This window comes from Macrobrachium nipponense, chromosome 21, assembly GCF_015104395.2.
Source record: "Macrobrachium nipponense isolate FS-2020 chromosome 21, ASM1510439v2, whole genome shotgun sequence".
NCBI classification, from domain to species: domain Eukaryota; kingdom Metazoa; phylum Arthropoda; class Malacostraca; order Decapoda; family Palaemonidae; genus Macrobrachium; species Macrobrachium nipponense.
The window spans coordinates 30097298-30110628 of NC_087212.1; the positions used below are offsets into that span (position 1 = coordinate 30097298).

Below are 13331 nucleotides of genomic sequence, written 5' to 3' on the forward strand. Positions count from 1 at the left end.
TTGATTGGTTAACTTTCGCTAAAGTTGAGGATTTTGATGGTTTGAAGAACTTAGTGTTGTTAGAAAACTTCAAAGATAATGTATCACCTGAGATTAAGCTTTACATAGAAGATAGGTGAGAAGTATCTTTTGCAGGAGCATCTAGGTTAGCAGACGAATATAGTTTGACTCATAATTTAAGTGTCAGTAAGAACCGAAATGCTTCTTCGTCTGGTAGAGCACAAAGTGGTAAAGGTTTCAGTTCTAGTAATAGCAATGTGAGTAAAAGTGACTATTCCTGTTATGCATGCGGAAAACCTGGTCATACGTCTAAGGTTTGTAAGAATAAAGTGGCTCAGAATTAACTTGTTTCCGATGTAATGGGAAAGGGTATTTAGCAAGAAATTGTGCAGTAGAAAGGAAGGACGTTAAGAAACCAGTGTCTCTAGTTAACCTTTTGTCAAGTATGGATGATGTGATGAAAGAAACTAGGAAATTTTTGGGTGAATTTCTGTCAGAAAGTGTAGTTTCCTCTCTTAGAGGAGTAGGTTCGAGAGAAATAGTCTTGCTTTGAGACACAGGAGCTGCTGTCTCACTAATTAGGAGAGTGTGTGTGCCAAACAGGGCAGAAATCAGTATGGAAGAAAAAGTCGTTAGGTGGATTTCCTAACTCTTGTGTCCTTTGTCCTTTGTTGAAGTTAAACTTAGAAAGTCAGGTAGTGTCAGGAGAAGTGAAACTAGCAGTTGTTGACAGTTTGCCTGTTAATGGCGTTTACATTATTGTTGGTAATGACTTAACTTTATCGAAGAATGTGAATCCTGTTGTGAGTGAGATTCCAGTGCCTGAAATGGTAGTAACTAGGTCAGGTTTAGATACAGACATAGACTACTGTCATAGTTTGTTCGTGGATTTGAACGAGTTTGAGTTCCCGGATTCGAACATGAGTGAGTTCCTAGATTCGAACGAGTGTGTTAGAGGTGGCGAGGTTGATCTTGGCGTGAGTGTGGCTGAGAGACCTGACTATCGGTGACAGTGATAGCCAAGCAGAAGCTGTATCTGATGAGAGTAATGTAGTCAATGTAGTGGAATCAAGTAATAGTTACGGTGATGAATTAGACACTTTGAATAAGGATGAGCTAGTCAAGTTTCAGAGAGAGGATGAGACACTAACCCGAATTTTTTAATGTGAGCTGGGTGATGATCTCGATAATGTGTGTAAGGAAACGTTTTGTTTGAAAGACGAAGTTTATGTCGTTATGTTCGTCCTAAGCCAGGTAGTAAAGAGGAAATCACCGAACAATTAGTGGTTCCTAGGAAGCTTCGCGCACTAGTTTTGAAGTTAGTGCACGATGAGCAAGGACATTTAGGAGTAAATAAAACTTTCAGGTGTATTAGTAGGGCGTATTTCTGGCCTAAAATTAGAAGTGACGTGAAGAGGTATGTTTTAAGCTGTCATGAATGCCAAATTGCCGGAAAACCAAATCAAATAATTCCCAGAGCTCCGTTGTGTAATATTCCTTCAGTAGGCAAACCTTTTGAGAATGTAGTTATTGATATGGTCGTACCGTTGCCTAGAAGTAAGGGAGGGAGTACATATCTGTTGACAATCATTGATAGACTAACCCGCTATTGAGAGGCGATACCTGTAAGAAGCTGTAACGCAAGGACCGTAGGTAAACGATTGTTAGATTATTTTTCTAAGTTTGGTCTGCCTCGTACTATACAGAGTGATAATGGTAGTTATTTTGTATCCAAATATTTCAGGGATAGAATGAAAGAGTTGGGCATTAAACTCGTAACTTCCAACCTTTTCACTCCAAATCACAAGGCATTGTGGAGCGGTTTCACCAAACGTTAAAGAGTTGTTTACGAAAACTGTGTAGTAACTTCGAATATTCCACCTATGTTGTGCATATAAATTCAGGCTAACTGCTATATTGCAACACTCCCAGTGTGTAGCTACACAATATTTTGTGACTAAAAGTGCCTTGCAGTCCCTAGAAGTCTTCAAAACTGATCATCGTTTAGTGCTGAAGATCTTGCAGTGGATCATCTTGCACCAGTATAGAGAAAGCATTTTTTTTTGTTGGGTTCCTGCGTGTGTGAACATATCTGGAAACGAAGAGGCAGACCAGTTAGCCAAATCAGCAGCACAAACTTTGCTACCAAGAAAATTCCCTGTTCCATATTGCGATACATTCCATGATATATATGGAAATCCATCAGCATTTATGGGCACTTAGGTGGGACAGAGTAGGCCCCCAATAAAATGAAAATCACTAGTCAGACACACCCTTGGAAATATGATCTAATACCAAGGAAGAGGGAGGTTGTATTGTGCAGATTACGTAATGTATTGGCCAATTAACGCACAGCTATCTGATGGATGGGGAAAATGAGCCCGTCTGTGAAGATTGCTTAGTTTCGCTGACCGTTAGGCATTTGCTGGTTTAGTGTCCCAGTCTGGTGGAACTTAGAAATAATTTTTTATCATATACTAATAACGTTATCCCGTTTATCAAAGAAGCTGGTCTTCTCAATTATATTTGACAGCTGTGCTGTCTTAGTATAACTAGTTCCTTTTTTTTTAAGTCATAATTTAAGTGATAAAATTAATTATCAATTCTTTTTATCATAATTTTTTCGTAATCAAATTTATATGTAGTTCTTTTAAAAACATTTTATTTTGAATTTTGTTTAATATATTATAAAAGTGAAAAGATCACATTTATTATTCAGCATCAGTGACCCTGGTAGTTGTGATAAATCACAATCAATCAATCAATCCTGAAGGATGGACACTTTTTCCTTGGGTCCGGTGGTGGCTGCCCAACAAGTTGTGTAGCTCATCCAGGACAGTTTGTATCTTAACTAAGATTATTGTGTGGAAGAGAGAATTGGTGAGATGGCTGGTCTCCTCTCTCTTTTTTCCTTTCTTCTTCCTACAGGTGGGTTGAAGAATAAAAAGTCATAAGCTGGAACTGGTCTGATACAGGTTAGTGTGGCAGTCATACTGGTTGCAGCTATTTGGTTTGTTCCTATACAATAAACATATCTGCTTCTCAGTAGCACTCACTCCTCTCTCTGACAAGGGGAGGGAGGAGTGGTAACAAATCCCTGTGGCCTACATGGTTTGTTGCATGAACAGACAGAGTTTTCTTTACCTTTCACAAATGCAATGAAACTGGACATGTCTAATTGTGTTTAATCCTCGTGGGTTAAGTTTTTAGATACTTGCTTATCTATCCTCTCATGGGCTCAGACCCCCATCTTTAGAACTCGATCTTCTAGGAAAGGTGGTCAGGTGTGTTGAATCCCCAGCTGGTTCAGGGTACTTTACCTCCCTCCAAGTATAAGTCTATCCTATTGTTAAGACTGAAGGTTTGTTCCGTGTATGAACAAATGACAAATTTTTAATCAATTTGTTTTTTTCATAGCTAACAGACCTGAGGTGTTAATGTTAACTACCCTCCTCTGGCTGCCCCTCTCATATCTTGGGTTGGAAGAAAGACTGGTGCGTCAGGAGGTTCCTAGCGTGGTCAGTGACCAGCATCCACCTCATATACTCATAAATTGCCAGATGCCACAGATTCCTTGCTGTATAATCTTTGATTATTTTTTAACTGGTTTCTAGCTGGCACTTGAAGATTATCCTATAGTTATGACCTCAGGTTTGTTAGCTATGAACATACAGATTGTTTAAAAATTTGTCATTTTTGGATTATCAAAAAATTTGTCATTTTTGGATTATCATAAAAGATAAGAACTAAAACCAACAACAACCCACCTCAGTGGTGTGGTTGGTATGGTGCTGGCGTCCCACCTTGGTGGTCGCGGGTTCGATTCTCGGCCATTCCATTGAGGAGTGAGAGATGTGTATTTCTGGTGACAGAAGTTCACTCTCGACGTGGTCCGGAAGTCATGTAAAGCTGTTGGTCCCATTGCTGAATAACCACTGGTTCCATGCAACGTAAAAGCACCATACAAACAAACAACAGCAACCCCTGGGTATATATTCATGAGCAAATATATAAAAGATTGTATAGAGAGAGGAGAGAGAGTACAATGGCCAACTTCGAAGAGAGGAGGAGGACTCAACAATAGAAGAGAGAGATAGAGAGAGAGAGAGTACATGGCCCTTCGAAGTGGAGTACTCAACTAACTCGAGAGAGAGAGAGAGAGAGAGAGAGAGAGAGAGAGAGAGAGAGAGAGAGAGAGAGTACATGGCCCTTCGAAGTGGAGTACTCAACTAACTATGAGACGCTTAGAATCAGCAAGCTGAACCAGTCTTAAAATTTGCCATTAGCAAATTTATCGGTTATTGAAGTAATGGAACTTCTTTCCCGTCCACTACTCAAAACCTGCTATTGTTACTCATATGTGGGTATCCGTCCTATAAGGGTTAATGTGAGAGACCTCAAGAACTTATGATACATAGAATTGACAAGAAATAGAATGTTCCTCTTCATTGGTGATAGATCACCAGTAAATCTAAAAGTGAGACCCTGTCTCAGTCTCCCATGCTGATATAGTATTGGTTACAAATTTTGTACTGTAAAAATGTAACTATGTACTAGTTAACAGTATAGTATGTTTTCTTATTAAAATTACTAAGTTTTTAAAAGTTATTTGTTTTAATTTTTATAATATGCTTGTTTACTAACAGTTATATTTTTTATGGTCATAGTACTATACTTGTATGTTTGAATTAAAATATTTATTGTATAAGACCCTAATACATTGGGTAAGAAGACAAATAATATTAATCTTTTTCTTTTGTTAGTGAGAGACTATTGGGCAGAGAAAAGCAAAACTAAGCTTGCAGCCTGGATGGTAAGCCATTGTGGAACACTTTCTCGTAGAGAATGGTTTGTCAAGGAACTCGTTAAGTAAGCAAAGCTAGATATACTATGTGTTTTGTTTGAATTTGGTAGCATCTGAAGCACTACACAGTATGTTAGTTATAATCTTAAGTTGTATGAAGTTTGACATATCCTGTGAAAACTAATACTCAAAGAATTACAAATTAGTGTTCAACTTGTAGACATAACTTAAACTCAGCAGGACATCCATGGTTGACATGGACGTCATAAGTTCCTTATGATTCTTAAAGTTGTTTACAGCTTTTTGAAAAAATTTTATGCTCATCTATATTTGTTAAATGTCTGCTCAGTTAGCCTTTATATTTGGATGATTTTTTAAAGTACAGTGAGTAGTCCCTCTTTTTACATGGGGATTTGGTTCCAAAGACCCCCGTGCAAAAAGAAATCAGTGTATACCAATTTTGGTCCAGTTAAGTATTTACTGTATAAACTTGTGTAACATGCGATCTCGCATATCATATGACCCACAAATTTTCACTATAAAACAAATGATTTGATCTTGTATCTAAAGTAACATGCGAGTTCAATTTTTGAGACCAAACTAGAATAGGCTAACCTCTTTTCCTCTTTATCTATCCCATTTTCTAGTTAGTCTAACCCATTTTTCTCCATCTCTTTATCTATCCCATATTCTAGTTGAGTTAAAAAGAGTAACAGAGAAAACTAAAATTACCATCTGTAATGTTATACTTGTTGTGTAAACGTATATAGCCAGAAACAGCTGATTTGCTATGAACAACCGAATACAATAACTACAGTACAAAATGCCTGCATTTCAACCATCATACGATATTAAAAAATTATCGTAGTTATGTTACAAATGACGTTGAATAAAATAGGACAGATATATTTTTACATTACTGTATCCTTGTTCACTATGGAGAAAAGATCGGCAAGGACGTATACTGCTAAATTTAAGTTGCTAGTTGTAGCTGAAGCTGAGGAAAGAATCTTCATTTGCTAACAACTATTATTGTGCACTGGCAACATGGAAACTTCAGTAAAGCTCCACCAAACTCAACCGTAATCAAAATTTGAGAGAAATGTGTTTCAGTCAAAACTATTTGGCATGAAAGAACAAGTTTCACTGTGTTTACGCCAATAAAAGATAAAAATGTAAAGCTCGTAGTATTCTGATGAAATCAGGTGAAAATATCGAACGCAATCTTTTGATTTTTTTTATGCAATAAACATGCCCTCAGCGCCATCTACTAACGAAAAAAATAACTAAATTTCGTTTATAACAATATGAATTCAAATGCTATTTTGACTTGAAAACACTTCGTATAACGTAAAATAACCTTGTCCCATATCAATAGAGTATCTTGAGATTCATTGATGCTAACTAGAAGCAAGAAAATTGTTCTGATTTGACTTCAATACAGCAAAATAAACATCTCGGCTGATTTCCAAACCAAACATTGATTGCTATTTTTGTATTTTATAATAGTACGTAATATGAAAATACATACAATATTATTGGATGCAGTGAAGTAAAGCATAACTTTTTAAAAGATCCATGGAAAAGATGCATATTCATTATGTTTGTATTTTATCAAACGATACTAGTAAGTGAATGTTGCATACACGCTAATTTTATATCCTACGTGTGATGCGACCCCCTAAAATTAGCTCCAAAATTAGGTCTTCAAAAGTTGCATGATATGCGAGTATATATTGTAATTTTCTTGGTAGTTCCAACAAATACAAATATTATGAGCAAATTATTTTAAAAGTTTCATGGACAACCATTAGTTTGTCTGATGAAATGCTTTTTGATATTTTTTTAAAGTGCTTTTATTTATGTAAATTATTTTATAATTTTACTTTAGATGAAATTTTCTTGACACTATGGTCAACAACCATCTTGTAGGCGAGTCAAAATTATGACCAACAACTAGGCTACTCGTATTGTGAAGTTATTTGAAAAGTTTCATGGAAATAATTGATTACAGATTTTGGTTAATGAAAACCTTTATTATGCTATTAAAATGCTTTCATTGCCAGTAGTTATGAAATACTATACTCTTAAATGAAGATATTTTCATATGGATGCTTACCGCCAACCCCAGCTTTCAAAGCTATGTTCAACAACTATTCGTTATGTGGAAGTTATTTGAACTGTTTCATGGAAATACATTACTTTGGCTAATGAAAATCATAATATCCTATCAAGAGGCCTATATTAAGAAGAATTATGTATATTTTGTATTAATAATGTAAAGATGAAAATAATTATTATCAATGCATGAGAATAGTATCACTCGCTCTCGTATATTAAAGATGATGCTGCGTGCCATCGTATCGTCGTTTCTCTCTCTCTCTCTCTCTCTCCACCCAAACATGATCAATCTACAGTAAAATATTGAGCCAGACTTGTAATCTCGTGTATTTTTTGTATATAGTCACCCCCCTTAACAGTGTAATAAACTTTATTTCCCCACAAAATTCACAAGCAAAAAAAAATGTGGCAACTTTTGCCTTGTTCGGTAATGAGCAAAAAATATCTATATTTAGGGTTGCCAGACGTCCCGATTTCGCGGGACATGTCCCGAATTTGATCATTTTGTCCTGAGTCCCGGACAGACCCTCCCGGGACGGCCTTTTGTCCCGGATTTCATTCATCATAAAAAAAAGTAAATAATGAAATAGACTAATAATAAATGAATAAATCAAATAAAGATCATTACATTATAAAATAAATTAAGTAATGGTTTTCAGTTGAGATTATATTGATGAAAATATAATTTGAATAACCCAACGAATCAACGATGCTGCTAAAAGTTACGTGACGACTGACGCAGTCAATCGTGTTTGCAACTTGTTCGGTTGCTTGGCTGCGGTCCGGTGAGTGGCGAGTTGCACTGTTGCACTCCTGCATCAGTACTGCATTAGCCTCTCATTCAAGTGTTTGTGTCGTTACTGTTTGCTACGGCCTACCTTTTTCATCTCTAAAACAAGATGTCAAAACATAAATGTAAGTTTCGAGATGAATATTCTAGCGAATGGACATTTATCAAACAAGGCAGGAATTGTTATGAAGCAAACTGTCGATTATACCATTGCAATTTCACTATTGAACATGGAGGGAAGAATGATATCAAGAGGCACATAGAAACCACAAAGCACAAACAAAACGTTTCCTCCACTTCAAAAGATGATAAAATAACAAATTTCTTGATCAAGAAAAACACAGATGAAGAAACTAAGATAATAGCAGCAGAAGTAGCCATGGCCTTTCATACTGGTTGCCATCATCAGTCATTAAGTTCAAATGATTGCACGAATGTAATACTGCCAACAGTATTTCCTGGTTCCAAAATTGCAAGCAAATTTTCTAGTGCTAGGACAAAATGTTCTGCAATAATTAAAAACGTTCTAGCTCCACATAGCATTGCTGAAATTGTTTAAGATATAAATAATTCTTTTTATAGCATATCTACAAATGCAAGTAACCATAACGCTGAGAAAATATTTCCGTTGATTGTACAATATTTTTCACGGAAGAATGGCTTGCAGATAAAATTATTGCGAGTAAAATCCCTTCCAAATGAGACCTCGGAAACAATTTCAAACTTCTGCAGAGAGAGCCTCATCGAATTAGGACTAGATGTTCAAAAATGTGTAGCTTTTGGTGGCGATAACACTAATACTAATTTTGGTGGACGTTTACGTGAAGGCACAAATAATGTCTTTTCGAAAGTCAAGGAAAGCATGAATGACTCGATGGAAGGTGTAGGATGCTCAGCCCATATTCTCCACAATGCTGCACATACCGCTGCCAATGTCTTATCTATTGATGTTGAAGTAATCGTTGTTAAAGTGTTTTCATATTTTAGTATTTACACTGTTCGAACTGAGAAACTGAAAGAATTCTGCGACTTTGTTGGTGTTCAATATGCATCAGTTCTCTCTCATTCTAAAACTCGTTGGCTTTTTTTGATGAGGGCAGTTGAGAGAATCCTAAAATTATTTGAAGCACTGAAATCTTTCTTTGCTTCTGAAGAAAAAGCTCCTCAAATTCTTTTAGATTTCTTTAACAATCCACTGAGCGAAGGCTACCTATATTTTGTTCACAGTCTTGAGTAGTATGTATTTAGCAACAGGATTGTGAAGATTGAAAAGAGAGATAACAGCATTATTGAAGTGCTCGGCTGTTTAAAAGAAATAGTTGCTTTAATAAAGGCAAGAATGGATGAAAAGTTTATTCCTCTAAGTGTTAAACGGTGCCTTAAAGATGATGAAATCACATCTCAAGAGATGAAAAAATTCCTACTTGAGGTGGATAACTACTACGTCACTTGCCATGAATATCTTAAGAAATGGGCTTCATCGTTAGAAAGTTTTGATATCTTTTCATGGATGATAATTAGATACACTTCCAGCATGGGAACAAATACTGTCTAGTGTTAAAAAACAAAGGTGTAAACATTGACGACAACATCCTTTTCTGTCAGTGGTCAACATTTAAAATACTCCTTGATAAACAAATGCAGAGTAAACCTGAAGAATGAATGACCAAGATGTGTCATGAAAAATGGCTCTCTATCCTACAGCAGTTCGACTTCGAAGAACAGTATTCCGAGATATTAATTTTGTTTCAATATTTGTTTAGTATACCTGCGCATAATGCAAATGTTGAGCTTGTCTTTTCTATGATGAGTGCTCAGTGGACTGACGAGAGGAATAAACTGGATGTGACAACTATAGAGGCTATTTTACAGTGTAAGTGGAACAAATTGTCATTGCAAAGAATTTTACTGGCAGGTATTAGGAAATATGAAACTTCTAAAGAAAGCAAAATCATCTGAGAAATACAAATAAAATAAAAAGTTCAATTTTCATTATTTCTGTGCATACAATTTTATTTTCATTTATCTTCAGTTTTCATATGAAAAAGATACTTTGGTATCTTAATTATTTGTAATAATTACAAATTTTCTGGATTAGTTTCCGTTTCTTCAGTTTCTTTATTGTAATTTGCATTAAATATTAGTTTAACAAATTTTTTTTCTTTATATCCTATTAAAATACTTGCTTGATGTTTTTCACTGCGTCTGTATCTATTTATAATATGCTTATTTGGGGATGTCTATGTATTAGAGAGATTTTAAGAACGTCCCGGATTGCTTATCTTGAAATCTGGCAACCCTACTATATCTACTTGTTTAAATTCATCAAATCTTTATCACAGTTGACAAAAAATTAATCTTGTAATAGAACAAATTTGATATTTAATAATTAAACAATTAAATTGATAGTTATCAGTAATGTACGCACCACTTCATTTAGTCATGTTTTTTGGGGACAGGACTGAAGAAGTATCCGATTGTTGTTTGCGAGATTTCCTTCCTCATAGATCTCTTCATCTCATAGTAGGGCGGCAATGCACTTTCTATTAAGCCTCTTGATCTTGAGGGATCTCTTGAGTGAAGGATCAATCTCTAAAATTCTATCGGTGACATGCTGTGTCATTCTTAACACTTCTCAAATCATCTCCAGTGTTATTGTTGGTGGCTTATTGAATTCTTTGTTGTCGTCGTCTTCCATTTTCTCCTTCTCCCTAACAAGTTGTTCTAGTTAGTCATCTGTGGGGGGCTTCATTTGAATGACCCAGAAGTTCATCTTGCACCTCATCAGGACGTAAATTATCAAATCCCTCACCACCAACTTCTTGAGCCATCCTTGACATCCTTACAATGTTCTTGATCTGAGAAACAACATCCAGAAAGCCCTCAAAGTCATTCACAACAGTGGACCATAATTTCCTCCAGCATGAATTCATGCACTTCGTACATAATTCATCATGGGTTTCTATAATAAAAGCAATGCAGTTGGTTGTTAAATCTCTTCCATATATCCCTAACACTGATTTCACTTTTAACAAGAGACTCCCTACACATTGTCAATGTTTTCTCAGCGTATTTAGCCTTAAACACAGCAATTACTCCTTGATCCATTGGTTGTAATATAGAGGTTGAGTTTTTAGAAAGGAATGCAACCTCAACGTTTTTTGGATGGCCTGGGCAGTTATCTATTATGATTACCAATAGTACGTACTTTGAAGTCCATTCCTTTATTGGACAGATAGTTTACCACCTCCCGTACAAAACAATTGTGGAACCATTGAAGAAAGTGCGGCCATCATCCATGCTGTTTTATTAGATCGGTAAAACACTTGCAGCATGTTCATGTTTCTATTTTTCAAAGCACGCGGATGTTTGGAACGGTACAGTAGCATAGGTTTAATCATATGACCATCTGCATTACCACACAATAACACACACCCCCGATCTTTAGATTCTTTGAAAGCCAGAGCACATTTTCATCCTTATAAATAAATGTTCTCCTGGGCATTTTTTTTTTTTACCATATACCAGTCTCATCAGCATTCAAAACTTGCTCTGGAAAGTAGTTTTTCCCTTTTCTGATTTCAGCAAACTCATGTGGGTATGTGTCTGCTGCCACATAGTCTGCTGAGTCTGATTCACCAGTCATTTTTATGTTATGTAGGCCGTAACATTTCTTGAATTTTTTGAACCAGCCCTTGCTGGCTACTAATTTTTCTTTTCTACTTACCCTACAACTGTTAGGCCTAACAATATTGCTATCATCATAATCATCATCATCATCATCACTATTATCTAACTCAACAAGATTGTCTGTAGCACTTTTATCACCAGCATACCGAGCATACAGATGCTTAGCCTTTGCCCTAATGAAATTAGAATTTGACGGCACATGTCATCTTTTCAGGTCTTCAATCTATCAGTTTAGGGCCTTTTCCATTTTCACTAAAGGATCATCTTGCACATGCATACATAGTCACTTTTGCCGATCCTGGTATGCACATAGCCAGAGCATCCTTTATGTTCTTTTCTTGGCATTTTATTGTGCGAACACTTGATTCATGCATTCCATACTGGAGAGCTGTTGCCACATAACTCATTCTACCACTTATTTTCTTAAGAATTTCATTCTTTTCTTCTAACAAAGGACTTTTCTTATTTTCTTTACTGGAATTGGAAGAGCATTTTGAAGCCATAGTAATAACTTTTAACCATTGGAAAACTTCTAAAAATACTGGCAGACTACAGCATGTAGACTGAGGATCTTGTTTGTTGTTGTCCCCACTGATGAGCAGAAGTTTGGAACGTGGCATGAAAACATACTTAAAGGCGGGAAATTTGAAAGCTTGTGTAATCGAAACCGTGTAAAAAAGGGACTACTCTACTGGTAAAATTTTTTTTTGTTACTGATGATCAAACAGTGTAATATCGTTTTAATGCCAAAATATATTATAATTTTCTTTTGCAATATTTTTTATGAAATTTTATAATAAACTGAATAGTATGAACTTAGAAAATTAATTTTTAAATGGTTACAGATGAGTTTTTATATTTAGGAATTGTCTTACTATAAGATAAGTTTTATGTAAACTGTCAACATAAAAAAGCCTTTAATTGTTTAGTTTTCTTACTTTAAGATAAGTTTTATGTAAACTCTATCATAAAAAAGCCTTTAACCCTCTTACGCCGGAGCGGTAAAAAAAAAATTTGTCTCCCGTGTGCCGGAGGGGTTTCGGAGTGAGCGCGAAAGCGGAAAAAATATTTTTTTAAAAAAATCACAGCGCGCTTAGTTTTCAAGATTAAGAGTTCATTTTTAGCTCCTTTTTTTGTCATTGCCTGAAGTTTAGTATGCAACCATCAGAAATGAAAAAAGTATCAATATCATATATAAATAATGCGATATATGATAGCGCAAAAACGAAATTTCATATATAATTGTATTCAAATCGCGCTGTGCGCAAAACGGTTAAAGGTAACAAGTTACTTTTTTTTCGTTGTAATGTACACTAAATTGCGATCATTGTGGTATGTAACACATTGTAAAATGATCAAAGCAACACAGAGAAAATATTATCACAAAATAATGCATGAATTCGTAACGCGCGGACGTAAACAAATATTTTTTTCAAAAATTCACCATAATTCTAAATATTTTCCTAGAGACTTCCAATTACTTTCAAAATGAAGACAAATGATTGAATATTACTATACTGTAAGAGTATTAGCTTACAATTGCAGTTTTTGACCATATCTGACGAGTTAAAGTTGACCGAATGTCGAATTTTTTTATATATATATTTTTTATATGCAATTATTTCAGAAATAAGAAAAGCTACAACCTTCAAATATTTTTTGTTGTATTCTACATAAAATTGCGCACATTTTCATATATAAAACTCTATGAAATGCCTAATATGAAACGGAGCAAATATTCCGAGAATGGTACGTACGTATTTCGGAGATTTGTGGCGGAGAATCCGCGCGTGGAGGGAAGGAAAGATTTTTGTTTAAATTCACCATAAATCTAAATATTTTGCTAGAGACTTTGAATTTGTTTCAAGATGAAGATAAATGACTGAATATTACTAGACTGTAAGAGTTTTAGCTTACAATTGCGTT

At 35.4% G+C, this 13331-nt stretch overlaps 1 protein-coding gene across 5 annotated transcripts in view; it reads left to right on the forward strand.

Moving 5' to 3' along the window:
- Positions 1 to 13331, forward strand: part of LOC135197889 (alpha-(1,3)-fucosyltransferase C-like) — a 148964-nt gene that overhangs the window by 84752 nt on the left and 50881 nt on the right. For all 5 annotated transcript variants that reach the window (XM_064225103.1, XM_064225101.1, XM_064225105.1 and 2 more), the window contains one exon: positions 4764 to 4869. In XM_064225103.1, the coding sequence (XP_064081173.1) occupies positions 4764 to 4869 (106 nt within the window). The remainder of the gene's footprint in view (positions 1 to 4763; positions 4870 to 13331) is intronic.